This window comes from Parambassis ranga, chromosome 18 (genome assembly GCF_900634625.1).
Source record: "Parambassis ranga chromosome 18, fParRan2.1, whole genome shotgun sequence".
NCBI classification, from domain to species: domain Eukaryota; kingdom Metazoa; phylum Chordata; class Actinopteri; family Ambassidae; genus Parambassis; species Parambassis ranga.
In genome coordinates this window covers 181266-200523 of record NC_041038.1, presented here as the reverse complement: position 1 = coordinate 200523, position 19258 = coordinate 181266, and the positions used below count along the sequence as shown (strand labels likewise).

The 19258-nt window shown below is 40.1% G+C and overlaps 2 protein-coding genes across 3 annotated transcripts in view; one reads left to right on the top strand and one right to left on the bottom strand.

Annotated features, from left to right (window-relative positions):
• Positions 1-8955, bottom strand: part of lrch4 (leucine-rich repeats and calponin homology (CH) domain containing 4) — a 55447-nt gene extending 46492 nt beyond the window's left edge. For both annotated transcript variants that reach the window (XM_028429034.1, XM_028429033.1), the window contains exon 1: positions 8550-8955. In XM_028429034.1, the coding sequence (XP_028284835.1) occupies positions 8550-8721 (172 nt within the window). In that variant the 5' untranslated portion in view covers positions 8722-8955. The remainder of the gene's footprint in view (positions 1-8549) is intronic.
• An 8353-nt stretch (positions 8956-17308) lies between these two features.
• LOC114450830 (histone H2A.Z) lies at positions 17309-18732 on the top strand. Its single transcript, XM_028429230.1, has 5 exons — positions 17309-17430; positions 17722-17799; positions 17957-18070; positions 18152-18281; positions 18400-18732. Exons 1-5 carry the CDS (start codon positions 17428-17430, stop codon positions 18459-18461), a joined length of 387 nt encoding a protein of 128 aa, XP_028285031.1. The 5' UTR covers positions 17309-17427; the 3' UTR covers positions 18462-18732.
• Positions 18733-19258: the final 526 nt, after the last annotated feature.

Below are 19258 nucleotides of genomic sequence, written 5' to 3'. Positions count from 1 at the left end.
AGATGAGCTGCATGTTTACTTGTGCAACATATTGCTTTAATTACTGGCTCAGTCATTATTTTATTTATTAAATCATAAATAAAATTTAAACATTGGTTTAACATTGTCTTAAAAATCAAACAAGAAGTACTGAATGACTACCACCAAATATAGCAGAAAGTGCCTAAAAGCTGCTTATTAACTGCCAAAAGGCTGATGTTGCTAAACTGACCCTTCTTTTCAGGACAGATTATATCACATTCTTTGCTTGCTTTCTTGAAAAAATCTTGTTGCCTACTAGGGCTGTGCGATTTGACGATAAATGATCGTGAAGGATTTGAACGTATCGGCGATCTACCAGAACGGACAGATCGTTTTATCGTCCATAGAGCACGTTCTATTAATTGCAGTTCTATGTTCGCGCAGAAGCATGAGTTTTTTTTCACTTGTCCGACTCTCAGTGCGCTTAATGTGAACACGACCAACCAATGACAGCCTCCCTGTTAGGAAGCTACGGCTGAAAACGAAAAGAGAACGGAGCATCTGGTCCCTAAAACGAACTCCACCTTCATGTTCGGTACTGTTTCTGCCGGCAGCAGCGGCGCGTCTTCTAAAGCTGGATCCATACGCCGCGAGACAAAGACATTTTTCCCCCCTGCAGACGTTACACCCACAAAATGACATCATTTTTTGTCTCTGACCGCCCGCTGATCCGCACTCCTGTGCACAGGGTCCGGGCCGAACTTTGTCTTTCAAGGCTGTGCGGCAACCATGCTGTGATTGGTCGGAATTTATTGTGGGCGTGATGAAAGTGGAGAAGCGCAAGAGCCTCTCCAGGTATATAGGTAGGTGTATAAACAGCGCTGTTTCAACAGATTTAGATAAGACCATACCGGTTTTGCATGATGAGCAATAAAAGAAAGAAAGAAAGGCAAGTCAGGGTGATTTGTCACCAATAACTCCAGACAGCCATTCACACATACCAGATGGTGACTGTTATTACCATTCTATATACTCCTACATACCCGGGCATAATAGGCTCGTTAACAATGTCTGTATATCTTTGCTATTGTTACTTTTAATGTCGCATCTTCACAACTCATCACCGGACATCTCACGCTGTTGCAGGCACCCTCTCTGTATAATGCCCTCTTGCCATGGCACAAGTCCTTGTGGTGTGTTAAAAAACTCAGTAAAGTCTTTCCTTATAGTTTAGTGGGCGGGCCGTATGAGGAGTTCTGCACACACGCGTCTCGCGGAGTATGGTACCTCAGTGCGGAAAGGACCTTTTTTTTGTATCTCTTACCATCCGTGGAGTGCGTTCTCCACTCTTTGTCTCGCGGAGTATGGAACAGCCTTAAGCCTGTGTCTGTGTGTGTCCGCGCGACGTGTGTCGCAGTGGAAGGGCCGCGTGTATTATAATGCTATGAGCACGTACGCGCCCACCTCTCTGAACAATACCAGCTCGTTATATTCAGGTTCGCTGCTGTTGTGCCGTCAGCAGCTCTTCTACACTTGTGTGTGTGGTGGGAGGGCCGCGTGTGTACATCAGACAGAGGCAACAGCTAATGACGTCACCAAAACAATAACGCAGGCATTTAATGAAGAGGCTCCATATGAGGACTCTAGTAAACGGTGGACAGAGGTGACAGCAGCAGCTCCGTTTGTCCTTAGATATGATTCCCATTAAAGTTTGATCATTTGGTCTAAATCACATTGAACTTTAGGAGTTACTTAAGTCTCCATACTGTATTTATTGTTTAACCTTAGGAGGCTCACTTCAGTCTGTTTAAATGACTGTTGAATAATACTTTACAGAACTACATTAGTCTTCTTTTTAACCTATTTGAAATAAAACTTAATTTTGTTCTGTAATTGTTATTTAAATTTTCATGCTTATTGAAAACTAATACTGAGTGCACGTTATCAGAGTTGTTGTTTGCCTTTAAAATCTACTGTTGAGGTGACAGAGTAGGCTACCTGAAGTCATTTACACAGAAACATGCAAATTAGTGTCAATGTAAAAACAAATCGTGATAAAATCGAGATCGTGATTTTATCATTAAAGAATCGTGATATAAAATTTTTGCCATATCGCCCACCCCTATTGCCTACGTAGACACATTTTAAGATTGGCGATCCGGTTCTCTCGCTCATGGTACTTTGCATACTCCTCAGCATGTCTAGTTGAGTAATGACGTCTGATGCTGTATTCCTTGTGCACCGAAACTTTCTCTGTGCATATAAGACACATTGGGATGAAAAAATCAGAACCGTTTGGTACACGTGTTTCAGTTCGGAGCGCGTGTTCTGTTCGGTTCTGGACATGCACATCAAGTAATGCAGGGAGGCATTTTTACCACAGCATGGAGACAAGTGTTTGCAGCTTGGCGTCTCTCTCACTACATTTGGCGGCTTTACAAACTTTTTTTAATCTAAAGCAACTAGTGACTCTCTCTGGTGACTTTTGGAGACAGACGTGAAATCATTCTGCAGTCAGGCTACTGTCCTCGACAAGCAGCGGCCGTGAGCTCCTCCCCCGCCTCAAAACACTTACAGCCGGTCACTCTCACTGTAGCTTCACACAGCAGTTTCAGCTGCAGGCAGAGCAGAGAGGAGACCCACACCACTCTGCGTCCAATCATGCGCAAGGCTAGCCACAGTGCGTCACATTGCTGCAGGACTTGGACGCTGGTTACAGCAACTCGAGCTGTGAAGCTGCACAACACTGGTTCAACACTTTAACACAATTAACCACAAGACTACAAATGCTTATGTATACAACGTGCTATCAGACAGTCCACGTTGTACAAGTGAAGTTCTCTGCCTTCTTACTGGCAGCACACGCGGCAGCACCCCCCATTAGTTCTCTTGCCCAGTCCTCTTGTGCCATCTCTGCTATCAGTTTATTTTATGAGGTTTCTGTCTACATGGTGGCGTTTTTAAAATTCACTGCAGCTGTCTGCGCACAGCGGCCGATGCACATACACACATTGTAGAGAGTGCGTGTTGTTTGGCTCTCTGTTGCTCATGACATGCTAGTTGGTTTGACTTAACTCCATTGACTATGCTCAGATAAGACATGGTAATAGGCCTACCACAACTCATAATAACAATATTAATATCAACATTAATATTAATATCATTAATAATAATAATGTTGATGATAAATGTTCTTTAGAAATTCAAGTTTATTGATCTGTCAAAGGGTGTACATTATATGAGTTGAACATGGTCTCAAAACGACAATATTATCGATTATTGCAATAATTTCTCTTGACAATTAATCGCCCAGCAAAATTTGTTATCGTGACAGGCCTACGCAAAGCTGCCACTGGTCCCGTCAATGCTTACAGAGCGGGATGTAAATAGCATATTTCAATGGCAGTCATAGAGTTCAGGCTATCCAACTAGCATGTCATTCTCTGTCCGACGGTGGGAGTATGTGCGCACATGTGTCTGTGTGTGTGTGTGTTTATCTGTGCATGTGTTTGTGTGTGTTTATCTGTGCATGTGTTTGTGTGTGTATGTGCAGACAGCAGTGGTGAATTGTAAATGCACCATGCAGACAGAAATGACATACTGCCGTGCAAATAAGATAAATAACATGATGTTTAGTTTGGTTAATAACAGGTGTAGAACAAGGTGTAGACCTCAAAACAAAGAAATGAAATATACTTGACCTGATATAATGATCAGAATCAGAATCAGAATCAGAATCGTGTTTATTGCCATGTAAGTGAAGGGGGATCACATTACTAGGAATTTGCCTTAGTGATTGGTGCATACAAAGAACATATAATAATAATTAACATGAAATAAGATAAAGAGATAAAACTAAGATAAAAATAAAACTAAGATAAAATGATAGGTGAAACACTGAACTGATTCTTAAATATGTTGAATGTTGAATAAATAGGCTATGTATTTTATGCTCATCTGGTATTTCCAGAGTGTTTAAAGTAGAAAAATCCTCAACAATGTGAACCGAACCGAAAACCTCAAAACCATGATACGAACCGAGCCATGGATTTAGTGAACCGTTCCACCCCTAATGCATAGCATACAAGGATGATAATGTGTTTTCCACGAATAATAAACCTGGGAAGAAATAAACCACAGCATGCATAAATGTGTATGGCAACCTTGTTACTCCTAATAAGCATGATGTAATACTCTCACAACTAACAACATCAATGTCCTAAATCAGGCCTGTGAGAAAATGTCATGTATGTATGTATGATTCTAAAAGCTTATTAAATTTGAATAAGGATTAGCTCAAATCGAATACCTGACAGCCAACCATCACCACACACACACTGAGAACCAACAGAATTCTGGAGCAAGTCTCTCAGCTGTTATAGTGGCTGTGTGAGTGGGCATAACTACCAGGTATCACAGTAAAACTGAGAGCAGCTCATTACACAGACACTAGACTTTACCACAAAGATAGCCTAGGTGCTGCAAAAACATGTATTTAGAGTCTGAATGTCTATAATTCTCCATATGGAAGAGCACAACCCTACAATTATTGCTGTCTGAATAACAACTGAGTCACCATTAGCCAGTGTGGATGACAATGATGTCAGCTGCTGCCTTGTTCTATGTGGACATGAAGCCGATGAAGCCAAGGCCAACTGAGGCCTTAGAAACAATTCCTGTGGGAAATGAACAAAAATGGAAAATTCCAAAGCTTCCTCATAGATACATTTGAACCAAGGGATCCTTCTCTGGGCACCAAGACAAAACTCCTGCAAGTATGTGGTAAACATGTCTGTCTTCTGTCCCAAACATACCAGCACTTCTATACTTTTTAGTTAAATCATTCACTTATTTTCCAAACCCATATTATGTGGCTCTATCACTTTTCAAAAGGTTCTGTGCCTTAAGCAATGTCTCATCTTTCAGCATCTACACAATTGTAAGTGAGGAGCGAGAAAATACAGAGAGAAAGCAAACAGGAAAATGAAGAATGCTGTATGAGTTTTGAATCTTCATTATGGATTTCTGACATGCAGACTTGTTGGCTAGTTTGTCCACAATTTGAATGAGTAGGCTACTATCAGTTCATTTATTTATTTATTTTTATTTAACTGTGTTCATTATTCAAGGTCCAAATTCATTTTAGGATGATATGTATGGAGATCAATTTGGACCTCAGCATTTCGAAAACTTTGGCTACTGCCCTGGGAGGCCCGTCAGGTAAACAGTAGATATACGTAGCTGTAGATGAAGAGAGAAGAAAAGAACTTCTATGTTAAGATGTCAAGTTAAGGCCTGATTCGTACAAAAATATATGGACAGCGACTGAAAAACAACCTACGATATTAAGTGTGATGCGGTGCACCTAACTCTTGTGCCGGTGCACCTAAGAAAAGGTGCACCAGTGCAACCAGTGCAAAAAGTTAGTCTAGAGCCCTGGTATGTAAGTTTTGTCATCAGTGTTGGGCCAGCAGATGTATGCACTAGCAAACCAAAAAAAAACTACAACAGGTCTGGTGCAGTCTACATCTGTCTTATAAATCAAATGTGCAGGGGCAGTTGACAAGAATAAAAAAAGCAACAAAAAAAGCATGTGCCAGCACAGACTTACAATCTTGTAAATGGCCATGGCATGTAATGCCTCCTTGTCTTGTCCTTCTGCTCCAAAAGGATCTTTTAGGGAATATCCAGCCAGTCTCGGGCCAGCTGGGAGATCTAATCCCTCCAGTGAGTCCTGGGTCGGTGTGGGGACCTCCAACCAGCTGGCCCGGAAGATGAAAAAACCACTCCAGAGACAGGCCTGGGGTAGAGTTTACAGCATAGTTGCTCACAAAACCAGGTCAGGCTTAGCCTGAAACTTCTATGTGGAGGGGCCACACAGGCCACATGGTTGAGACTGAACATGTGAGCGGGGAGCAATGGGCATCACAGATGTAATTTGTTGGATCAATGTTTGTCTTAAAAAAACTCATTACAGACTTCCTTGATGATCATCTGATGTAACCGTGGAATAGGGCTGTGCGATTTGACGATAAATGATCATGAAGGATTTTAACGTATCGGCGATCTACCAGAACGGAGAGATCGTTTTATCATCCATAGAGCACGTTCTATTAATTGCAGTTCTATGTTCGCGCAGAAGCATGAGTTTTTTTCACTCGGCCAACTCTCAGTGCGCTTAATGTGAACACGACCAACCAATGACAGCCTCCCTGTTAGGAAGCTACAGCTGAAAACGAAAAGAGAACGGAGGAACTGGTCCCTAAAATAAACTCCACCTTTATGTTCGGTACTGTTTTTGCCGGTAGCAGCGGCGCGTCTTCTAAGCCTGTGTCTGTGTGTGTCCGCGCGACGTGTGTCGCAGTGGAAGGGCCGCGTGTATATGAATGTATTATAATGCTACGAGCACGTACGCGCCCACCTCTCTGAACAATACCAGCTCGTTATATTCAGGTTCGCTGCTGTTTCTGCCGTCAGCAGCTCTTCTACACTTGTGTGTGTGTGTGTGCAGTGGGAGGGCCACGTGTGTACATCAGATGCAGACAGAGGCAACAGCTAATGACGTCACCAAAACAATAACGCAGGCATTTGATGAAGAGGCTCCATATGAGGTCTCTAGTAAACGGTGGACAAAGGTGACAGCAGCAGCTCCGTTTGTCCTTAGATATGATTCCCATTAAAGTTTGATCATTTGGTCTAAATCACATTGAACTTTAGGAGTTACTTAAGTCTCAATACTGTATTTATTGTTTAACCTTAGGAGGCTCACTTCAGTCTGTTTAAATGACTGTTGAATAATACTTTACAGAATTACATTAGTCTTCTTTTTAACCTATTTGAAATAAAACTTAATTTTGTTCTGTAAGTTATTTAAATTTTCATGCTTATTGAAAACTAATAGAGTGCACATTATCAGAGTTGTTGTTTGGCTTTAAAATCTACTGATAGTTTTTGAGAGGTGACAGAGTAGGCTACCTGAAGTCATTTACACAGAAACATGCAAATTAGTGTCAATGTAAAAACAAATTGTGATAAAATCGAGATCGTGATTTTATCATTAAAGAATCGTGATGTAAAATTTTTGCCATATCGCCCACCCCTACCGTGGAACTATGCAGAGCACATGGTTTTACCTTCCAAGAGGCCAATGTTAAAAAGAATGATCAAACCTAATATCTTTGCTTTTGTTCCTTATTATACATCTACAACATGAAGCCTACAATTCCCACAATGCAACACCTCCAGCTATAGTCTCTGTCTCTCTGTTTGTTCAAATGTCTGTGTCTTTGTTTTTTAACAGTCCATAAGCCCATGCTTAGGACCCTGGTGACAGTAGAATAACATCACTGAGTAACAGGCTTGACAAAGAAATTACAGGACTATTTCCACAGTCTGAATCACTCTCATAATGAGTAAAATATACACTGCTGCTGTGTAATCAGTGGAAAAGTTAGTAAATCTAACCAGCGTATCTTGCAAGCTGATATGTTTATCCAAGAAACTACACTAGGATAAACATATCCTAATGAAGTGGCATTGCCATAGGTATGAGATACAGTATTCATCACTTCCTCTGTCATTAGGATTAGGTTTCCCTACTGGCAGGTGTCTGTGCATTTGTTTATGTGTGCTCAAGGCCTCCTCATTCCAGAAGGCCTAGACCTGGGTTGTTATGAGCAGATGGTCAAAATTACCAAAGCACTGAAAGCAGCAGCAGAGCATGGGAGGGGTGTCCCTTTAAATCGCTGCATCGCCTGATTGATTTCAGCAACCTGGATGTGGTAATCTTCTTTTCAACAAGGCAAGGCCCAGGTAGTTCCCTTTAATCCACACACATCCACTCCTCCACACCTACCCTCACCGTCTGGTTGTACTCACTGCTGTTGTAGTCAATAGCCTTCTACTGTGTCCTGGGTAACGTGGCTCAAATGGGAAGTGAGAGATAACATTTAGGTAATGGGATGCTGAGTTTAATGATGCTGTCAATTCATTCATTCAAAGGAGATGATACTGAAGCCCCAAAAATAGAATAAATCAAAGGTAGCAACAAATGGTGGCTAGCAGTGCAGCTGATAAGAGGACATGATGAGAAAGAGGAACTGCATAGTGATTTTTTCTTTTTGGAACAAGCCAAACTTTTTTAAAGCTGGAACTACATGTGCTTTCCTCAATGTAAATATACTAGTTTGAACACACCACAACTTTGGTACAGTCCACCAGGCAGGGTTTAAGGTTTTATGTTTTTTTGTTTTGTATAACTAACTATTAAACTGTATGCTTACTGTGCAGGCTTCTTATTAACAATTAGGTGGGGCATACATATGCCGAATTTCAATGAAGGAGGTAATGATTTGAGAGAAGACATTTTTATATTTTATTGCACAGTTATGACACTAACAGATATGTGCGTAATAAAACTGCGGAGTTTTGTCAAAGAGTCTTGCGCAACAAAGCCGATTGAGGAAGGATGTTCCTTTCCCGTTAGAAGAGGCAGGTGGCGATTAAACAAAAGGCGCTTCGCATAATAACAGCTAGCTTGTTGCCAACGCTTTGTAAGTTGGAAAGAAAAGAGTGAAAAGCACACCGACCTGCATGTGTAATGTCGGACAGGTCGTAGTTTCTGGCACTCCGTGGAAACTCCTTCAGTTTTCGGTTGGACAAGTTGAGAGCCCCGCAGGCGGCAGCCTCTTCGAGCGCTTTCTCCACGCTCCGGCTGGCCGCTACTGTGGCCGGCAGCTGGGCTCCATCCCCAGCAGCCATCAAACGGACAGGTCTACCTCCTCTTGCACTTTGTTTCAGACGGCCGCTCCACTTTCATACCCCGCGGGTCCGTGTAAACTCCAAAGTGAATGCTGTTCGCGTAAACTTTGTAGAAAGTACAAAAATAAATCCAAGAAAAATCTGCCGGAGACGCAAACGGTCCTGCTTCGAGCACACAACGAAAGCCCTCCGATTCACTAAAGCGCGAGAGCGGCAGAAGCTGTCAGTCTTCCAGGAAGTTGCGTCAAGTCGTAATGTTTCTCAACAACGTAACAGGAAATCTGTTCTTCCCCCAAAATAAAAGCACACACCTGCTGTTCCTAAAATACACATTGTTTACAATTCTCCAAAACATCTGTAACTAAAGCTCAGTACATAGGGCAGCAGTGGCTTGACAAGACACTGCCTCCAGTGCACTGGTGTGGCGAGCCTTGCTGGTCATTGTATGACACTGCTTGGCAGCAGCCTTAAAAACAATTTCCCTCTGGGATTATTAAAGTATCTAAAAAAATAATAATAATAATTGTAGCACTGTTACATATGAAATTTCACGACCTAGGGGAGGACTTTTTTTCAACCAATTTTTAATAACTGTAGCCAGCTAGTTAGACAATCATCTACTCCAAGCAATTTGCTACTCTGCTGAGTAAAGTAAACAATGGAGTTTGAACAACTCAAACTGATCAATGAAAATTACGCATCGTTTGTATGCTAATACATACTGACTCTATGTAACTGTAATAAGTCAATATCAGAAGGTAATATTGTCAAATGATATATTTTTTTAATATTGTTTCAATGTCATAATAAATGACATACAATTGTTAAAATCTTTTTAAAAAATACTGATATGCAGTCACCATTTGTGGTTGCCAAGAATATAGAATACAAGACATGTGGTGCCAACTATTTCCTGCAAATACCGTTTTTGATGTTGTTTTGGTATTGTAAATCATTTTATTGTGAAAGTTATAACCGGAAAAGGTGCGCAGCTGCCGCTTCTTCTACACAACAGTGAGTTTCGGGAGGGAGCAGTCCGAGCAAGGGTACGAGGGGCGTAACAATAAAAGTGTATTGGGGTGACACACCCCTGGGGGCGGGGCTTTTCGTACACATTGACAGTACTGTATATTAAATTTAAAAAAAAAACACACAAAAAGAATGGAATCATTAACCAATCATAACACAACCACGTGATCCAATGACTCCAATTTATCAGGAAGTACAGCTTGTTGAAGTTATGCTTTACTATATGGCAGCAAAAGCTGCACAGAATGGGATATGGAGTTTCACCATATCTGTGTGTATCTGAATACACATGTCTAAACATTCATGCAGCGTCAGCAGGCCTGCATTGTTCCCCCGTGGCTCCCGTGAGGTTTATAGCCCTTATTCTTATTCCTCTATTCTTTCAGGAACAGATGACTCCCTACACACACACACAGTCCTGTTTGCATCACTTTGGAGGACATTACATGGTCATCTAACCAGTGCCTGAGTCAAAGGAAAGTCCCCAAAATGTGAAGTGTGTGTCCTCACATCATGATTAAAACAAGTAAATACATGCACATGAACACCATTCTGCATCCCTAACCATGACATTTATTTACATTATGCAGACTTGCTTTTTGTCTCCATAATGTTAGCGTGATGTGATTAAGTCCCCCTGACAACATGAGTAACACAAATACATATGCACACACACTTGTGCATTCATTAGCACCGTCCCCTCCTCTCTTTCCTTCTTTTCAGCCCTTGTTTCCTCCCTCCCTCCCTCCCTCCCTCTCTGCAGTCCCATTGGACCATCTGTTAAAGCCCTGCCGGACTAGACGCCCAGCTGCGACCAAGGCTTGAGTGTGTGTGTGTATGGATGTGTGCGTATAGGGTGGGGGGTAACTTTCACTATATGGGTTTGTAAAATCCATTCACTGCCAGTGAGCAGTCACTGTTTAACTCGTTCTGTCCACTGTATGAGATTATAATAGGATGAATAGACCTCCCCCCATGAACAGAGCATGTTCTGTCCCTGATTCTTTCTTTGTTTTTATTTTTGTTTGTTCATTTTTATCAACACTATCAATAAAGATCAGTGGTATATCAAGGTGTACATGTTTTTTTTTCTCATGTAAAGTTGGACATTTTAAACATACTCAATGGTGCCATCCTCAAGTGGCCATACGAGGAACTGCAGTTTTTTGTTGTACATGAACATGTATATGTATATCATCCAAAATTAGTTAAGCAATAACACTATATATAATATTGGTGAAAATCAAATATTGTGAATTACAAGTCAATCTATTTCTACAAGTATTCTTTTTAATCAGACCAGTGTTGTGTGTTTTTTGTGGTATGAGCAGTATGTTTGGACTGCTTCCTGCAGTCTTCTTCAGAAGTCACGTGATGTTACTGGTGACGTGTCTGCCAGCTGATTTATGCAGGTTGTGGCGGTTTCTTCTACTACTCCAGGTAGTAGGGGAACAGCGCCATCTGTAGTCCAGCTTCTTCAGCACTGTGTCCTCGGTGTGGGACAGCAGTCTGGCCTCCTCAGTACAGCGTCCCAGGTGTGGGACAGTGTGAATGTCGCCTCGTCCTGGTTTACTTAGCCCGCTTCCTGATTTCGATTGCCTCCTTAATCCAACATTTGAATTTGAATTTGTTGTCCTCATTGCCGATTATTTATAAATTTATCATACATATTTATAAATCAGCTGGCAGACACGTCACAGGTAACATCACGTGACTTCTGAAGAAGACTGCAGGAAGCAGTCCAAACATGTCAAGGTAAAAACACACAACACTGGTCTGATTAAAATACTTAGCTGTTACAATACAATACAATACTTGTAGGTTATAAAAGGTGAAGGCCAAATGAATCTTGTTGAAACAATCTGTTTCCATCTGCAACAAACTTCTCCGCCATTTTCTTGACTACACATGCACCATTTCTATTTACTACATCCAGACTACCCTAGGAGGTTGCTAGCCGCAGCATGCAAACAGTGTGTCACTTTGTCAATCAAAGTATGTGTGCAGCACAGGGAGTTCCACTTGTTTTGGTGCTATGAGGAAGACAGCACAGCCAACAAGTAATCAGACACCCAGTCAGACGCAGAAGGTGTAAAGGGTCAGTCTGGATCTAAGTGGTACCAAGTCAAGTGGTAAGTAAAAAAATTTAATGAAAATTAACCAAGGTAAATCAGACATTGCTTGTGAGTTGTTGTTCAACATAATCATTTAAAAAAAAAACTACTGAAACAGGCCTGGACAAAAATGATGGTACCCTTAATTTGACCATAGGGACATGTTAAACTAAGGTGTGTCCTCTAATTAGTATCACAGGTGTCTTCAAACTTGTAATCAGTCAGTCTGCCTATTTAAAGGGTGACAAGTAGTCACTGTGCTGTTTGGTGACATAGTGTGTACCACACTGAACATGGACCACAGAAAGCGAAGAAGAGAGTTGTCTCAGGAGATAAGAAAGAAAATCATAGACGAGCATGTTAAAGGTAAAGGCTATAAGAACATCTCCAAGCAGCTTGATGTTCCTGTGACTACAGTTGCACATATTATTCAGAAGTTTAAGGTCCATGGGACCGTAGCCAACCTCCCTGGACATGGCCGAAAGAGGAAAATCGATGACAAATTGAAGAGATGAATAATTGGAATGATAACTAAAGAGCCCAGAACAACTTCCAAAGACATTAATGGTGAACTCCAAGGGTAAGGTACATCAGTGTCAGATCGCACCATCCGTTGCTGTTTGAGTCAAAGTGGACTTAATGGGAGACAACCAAGGAGGACACCACTGATGAAAGCACATCATAAAAAAGTGAGACTGGAATTTGCCACAATGCACAGTGACAAACTGCAAAGCTTCTGGGAGAATGTCCTTTGACATTTGAAGAATGGGCCAAAATACCTGTTGCCAGGTGCAGAAGTCTCATTGACAGTTACAGAAATCGTTTGATTGCAGTGATTGCCTCAAAAGGTTGTGCAACAAAATATTAAGTTAAGGGTACCATAGTTTTTGTCCAGGCCTGTTTCATTAGTTTGTTTTTTTTAAATGATTATGTCGAACAACAATTCAAAAGCAATGTCTGATTTACATTGGTTAATTTTCAGTAAATTTTTATTTATTATTACTTTTGTCAGTTTCAAGTTATTTTTTGTGACCATTGTGGGTTTTTCTTTACTTAAAAGAGGGGTACCAACAATTTTGTCCACGTGTGTAATATTACATTAATTGAGGCACATGTCCTAGACATTGTACCTTTAGGTGTGAATTTCATTTGTCAGGGTAATGTAATTCTGAACAATGTTAAGGAATTTAGCATGGTGTGGCACTTACTGAACTCAGTGAGTTGTTGGATCAAGTAAATGTAATTATGTGTAATTTACTTAACATTTTTGTTTGGCTTTAAAACGTAACCAAATTTAGTCAGTGTAACTTAAAATGTATACTTGTTAAACCAACACAAACCAATTAACTACATTCAACAAAACAATGAGTAAATCGCATAGTCACCAATCTAAAACCTATATGCCTAACTCTAGGTGGCAGCACACAACACAGTATATGACATACTGGTACTGCTGGAAAGGTTCCTTTCCAGTTGCGGAAAAATTGATACATATTGGATTTTTATTATTGGAGATGGGTGGATGAAGCCTTGTGAAGCTTTAAGCCTTCTCCTGGTTTGAGTCACAAAGCCTCAAGGACCAACCCCTACCAGTGACACCTTGTGGTTTAACTGCAATATTGATTTGCACCATCAGTGAGGAGGGCTGTTAGGGTGTGTATGCGTATGTGTTCCTATCAAGTCTGATGATGGCTGGATGGTTGAGTTAATCTCTCTTCCCACCTGGTTGGCTATATAGTTAAGCTGACTGTGGACCTCTAAGTCTTGCAGTCATGCCTCGTATGGTACCAGGTTTGGTCATGAGTTAATAACATACAGGTGTTGGTTAAGTTGCATGAAGACAAATTTGGCATGTTGAGTATAAAACTGCAGTCGTGAACTCTCACTTGTTAAAAAGATTAATAAAAGCCAACTGGTCTGATAAACTTTTTAATATGTTGTTTTTTATTTTTTCTGTGGACATTTCATTACTCCCCCAACCACCCTCACTCATGGTGCAAACCCTCCACATTAAGTTACACTAAAAAAAACCTTTTGTTGGGTGAACATAATAATTATCATATGCTAATTTAGCAAGAAGTTGTCCTGTTGAGTGTATCATTTTTTTTAAATATAGTTGTACCTACCCTATTAAAGGTAGGGTAGGAGATTTCATTCTGAGGCACTTTGTTAAATTAGTGTAACTTCTCTTTACAATCTGATAGCAACCGATTAGTTTGGCAGTTTCGCTTTAAAACGAAGAATATTAATCATCTGTGGAAGCTATAAAACGCTAAAAACATCAGCCAATCCTACGAGGCGCCCCTGCACGTATAGTTGGCTGGTTGTCACTCTCTTCCTGCTCTGCGTGCATCAGAGGGGTACGTGCATGACAGACTGGTTGGGAGGCGTGGCTTCGGGGTGAGCTCCGAGAGAACGGGGCGTGTGTTTACTTTTGGTGTGTGTTTACTACTGGCTGACTCTCACTGAGTTTTCAAACTCTCCTACCCTACCTTTAAATTGCATCAACATGTAAAAGTTGTGATAACCCTTACAAATTAAGTTTAAATAACAACTTCTTGCTAAATTAGCGTGTTATAATTGGGTGGAAATACTTTCCATAATTTTTTTGTTTTGCCCCAACAAATTATTTTTTGAGTGTAGCAGAACATTAAGTGATTGACCAAAAAAAAGAAAAATCCATGAGTGAAGAAACTGTGACAGACAGATGCATGGTGAAGGGGCCACAAGAGAGGAAGGGCTTCCAAACCTTCAGAAATAGAGCATTAAAAGCTCAGTGACAGAGGCTGGATGGACTGAGGTGACTGACACGATGAGTGAGTGAGGTAGAGGACAGGGGAGAGAGTGAGTAAGTGACTGCTGAAAGGGAGAGTATGCCTGAGAATGAATGGTATGTGAATTAGAAGTGACTTGCCCACCACCAGCTGTGCAAGTTGACTCAGACACACACACATGCTGCCACACACACACACATATTGTCTTATCAAGCCCTTACTCATACCCCATGACCGGAGCCTGTTACACATTAAAGCTGCAGTAAAACAGCATCAAAAAGAAGAATGAAATGTCTCTGTTTTTCCGTCAGTGTTCCTCCAGCTGCCACTGATATCAGAATTACAACAAAACCTCCAATCCAAACCCTCTGAAATTCAAAGCCACTGCTTACAAACTATGATAAAGAATGGGTTGGCTTAGGCAAAAAAGAAAAACATAACTTGGTTAAGTTGTTTAGGGTTAAAAATACATTGTTGATATGGTTACATTGAACAACAAACATTGTCATGGTTTACAAGAACAAACTTTTACACAGCTTTGTGGAATTGCTATGTAAAAGACTACTTCTATGTATAACAGACCACTGCTATAACATATCAACGCTATGTATAACATATCAATGCTATGTGTAACAGACCAATCCTATATATAACATACCAGTGCTATATATGAGACTATGTATTACAGAACACTGGTAGATATAACATATCAATGTAGGTGTGTGTACAGACCTGTGACCTGTGTGTATAACAGTCTGCTGCTATGTATAATGGAGCAGTGTTATGTATTATCCTTATGTATAACAGACCACTGCTAAAGAAAATATTAAATGGGATTTGTGAACAGACAGAAACAGTAGAACCACTTACTTATAATACAACTAATGAATCATAAAAACTACATGAGCAAATCCATATCCTCTCAAACTACAGCTTAGTGCTTCATGGTATCTTATCTATACGTTATCTCAAAATACCTTTTGCCTGATAGGAATGACACATTACACACTTACGCAGTGGTTAAATTTTGTAGTGCCTTTGTTGTATCATGTGAGACCTCTTTCTAACCTCGTGTTTCCAGTATTTCACAAGATAAACATGGTGCCTCCTTCACCACTCCTCTGTCAAATGTGTTGACTAATTCTTGGAAGAAAGGGAAACAGCTTATTGTCATGTGTCAAGCTCAGATGGTTACTAAATATCTGGGGCAGTGGTGCAAGAAGAATTGTTACTAATATAAACAATATATTTATGTTCAGTTGTGTGATCTTTTTATTAGGTTCTATTTTGTATTTGAATACATAATCCTTGTATTTGAAGCAAAGACAACAGGCAAGTCATAAAATTTACTACCCTCATGTGGCCATAGTGCAGAACTACATGAACAGTAAAAGTGAAATTGTATATTTCACTTTTACTGTATACTTTACTTTATATATAATATTCGGAAGATTGGTGAATGTAAAGAATACATTATATTAATCATAATATATATTTTTGAGGCACAGACACAGATGGCCTACTACAGCAACTTTGAATTATTTTGGAGGGATGAAAGGGAAATAATAATGATCTTAAAGAAGAACATTTTGCATATTGTGTGTGGATGGCTTATTCTGTTACTAGAAATGAGTATGATGACCTGGTTGAGATCCACAGAGGGGAAATTCTCTTCTTCTAAATTGGTAATACATTTTCCTAGTATGGCTTAAACTTTACTGAAATAAACATTTGGAGATGCCATAATATGTTTGGGGCCTAGTTTTTGTGATCTATGTAGAGCTCATACTTATTTTATTTTTTGAAAGTTAAATATTTTTATGCTGTATGTACTCTAATTTATAAAAGTTAGGGTTAAGAAAAATTCAAAATAATTTTCTTCATCCATAATTAATCCAGATTAATAAGAAGTATTGAGGGCACCTCTGGTCATCCATTAATTTTGAGCAAGCATTTTGTATTTGAATACATAATCCTTGTATTTGAAGCAAAGACAACAGGCAAGTCATAAAATTTACTACCCTCATGTGGCCATAGTGCAGAACTACATGAACAGTAAAAGTGAAATTGTATATTTCACCTTTACTGTATACTTTACTTTATATATAATATTCGGAAGATTGGTGAATGTAAAGAATACATTATATTAATCATAATATATATTTTTGAGGCACAGACACAGATGGCCTACTACAGCAACTTTGAATTATTTTGGAGGGATGAAAGGGAAATAATAATGATCTTAAATTATGATGAATAAAAAAATAAATAATTTGTATTGGAGATTTGCTGAGTATAAATTCTGGCATATACTGTAACATTTTATAGAAACTACTGTAACTTGTCCAAACAAAAAAATGTTATTTTTTTCCTAACATTAATTTCCTAATTTTCTTATGTTTCTTTATGTTTTAATGAACTCAATAAATAAATCTAAATTGAAGTAAAATTAATTAAAAAAATATCCCCACCTTCTTTTATGAACAAAAAAAATGAACAATGGGGATAGGTTATCCAACTGTACACTACACTACCCATCAGCCCTATGATGGGAAACGTACTTCTTTTCCCGCAAACGGGGGTCTTTTCTTGTCCATTGGCTGATTGACCGTGGTCGAAAAACACATGACGAAACGTGATTGGCCAGAGCACATCCTGTAGTTACCCGGATAAAGATAGACTTTATATACAAGACAATTGTAGGCGGGGGTTGTAGTTTAAACAACAGTCGTTACTCGGTTGCGAGATTTTTGTGCTGCGGCGCCAGAACTATTTTGTGGATTTTAAACATGGTATGTATTGAAAAATGTTGGTGACATTTCAGAACGTCAAACTGCTCCGTTATAGTTTTTGTTAGTAAATGATATGTAGGCGCCAGTGCATTTGTTCAAATGGCTAACAGATAGCCGCTAGCGTTAGCTGCTAATATAGCCTAGTATGCTAGCTCACCGCCGTTGGATGCCGTGAGCAACGGATAGCATTGCTAAAGGAGCGGTAAAACGACCACCTTCAATTCATTCCGTTCCACCGTAATGTAAACATGAAGATTCCATACTCTAGTGACTGTGTTGATGTTTTTTTAGGCTGGTGGTAAAGCTGGTAAAGACTCCGGAAAGACCAAGACCAAGGCTATTTCGCGCTCACAAAGAGCAGGACTGCAGGTTTGTCCACTACTATTCATTCATTTCCGAGGCGGTACTAACACAAGCTAACAGCCAGACGTCGTAAAAGGTTACTCAGCTGGCGGCCGTCTCTCACCGACTGGCCCTTGATCTTTTTGTCTGCCCGCGCTCATCCTTTCATTCCTGGTCTCTGCAGTTCCCTGTGGGTCGTATCCACAGACATCTCAAGTCCAGAACCACCAGCCACGGTAGAGTGGGAGCCACCGCAGCGGTGTACAGCGCGGCTATTCTTGAGTACCTCACCGCCGAGGTAAGACGTCTGTCGTTTACCTCATCGACGCTCATTCTGTTCTCTGAGGGCATCTAAAGCCATGATGTGTTTGTTTTTCAGGTTCTTGAGTTGGCAGGAAATGCATCCAAGGATCTGAAGGTGAAGCGTATTACCCCACGCCACTTGCAGCTGGCCATTAGAGGAGATGAAGAGCTGGATTCACTGATCAAGGCAACCATTGCTGGTGGAGGTAATGACTTTATTTATTCTGACTTAATAATTTATATTTAAAGAGTTAACATATTATACTTGGTTACCTACAACAGTTAAGTTTCACTTTGACTCACTGGCTGCCCTTGTTTTTGCAGGTGTGATCCCTCACATCCACAAGTCTCTGATTGGAAAGAAGGGCCAGCAGAAGACTGTATAACCTGAAGTGCTCTGAAAGTCGTGCCATCTCAGGACGAAGTCTGCATCAAGTGGTTAAATGTCTTAGATTAGAACACCTTTAGGAGTTATTTTTATGGTTGAGCTTGCATTTACTCACCTGGGGTATTTTTAAAAGTGGCTTCAGAGAAGCTCATTTTTTGTGTTTTGCCTTTCCTTATTGTTCTGGTGCTGCAGTTTTTGTGTTGAAACTTGCTTTTTTGTGGCATTCCCATGTTTAAAGTGGTGTTTTAATAAAAGCTCTCTTGCAGTTAGTTTGTTCTTTCAGTTGCTTTTTTGTTTAGACCATAGGTATTCAGCTGGTTACTCCAGTGTGGATAGTGTATAACTCGTGTTTGACGTTTTTTAATATTCCCAGTTTGAAAAGTCCCACACAGAAACGGGGAGACACAACCATTTGGACGCAGAAGGAACCAGGGCATGCTATAATCACATCTTTAAGTGCAAACTTATCATTTTCAATATGCATGAATTTTAAAGCATGTTTACCATATCAGCTACCACTGGACTGACATGATATAGGAGGAACCATGTAGTCATTTTTGGACACCTGAATAAAGACTGGCACAGTCAGAACATTTTGCATATTGTGTGTGGATGGCTTATTCTGTTACTAGAAATGAGTATGATGACCTGGTTGAGATCCACAGAGGGGAAATTCTCTTCTTCTAAATTGGTAATACATTTTCCTAGTATGGCTTAAACTTTACTGAAATAAACATTTGGAGATGCCATAATATGTTTGGGGCCTAGTTTTTGTGATCTATGTAGAGCTCATAC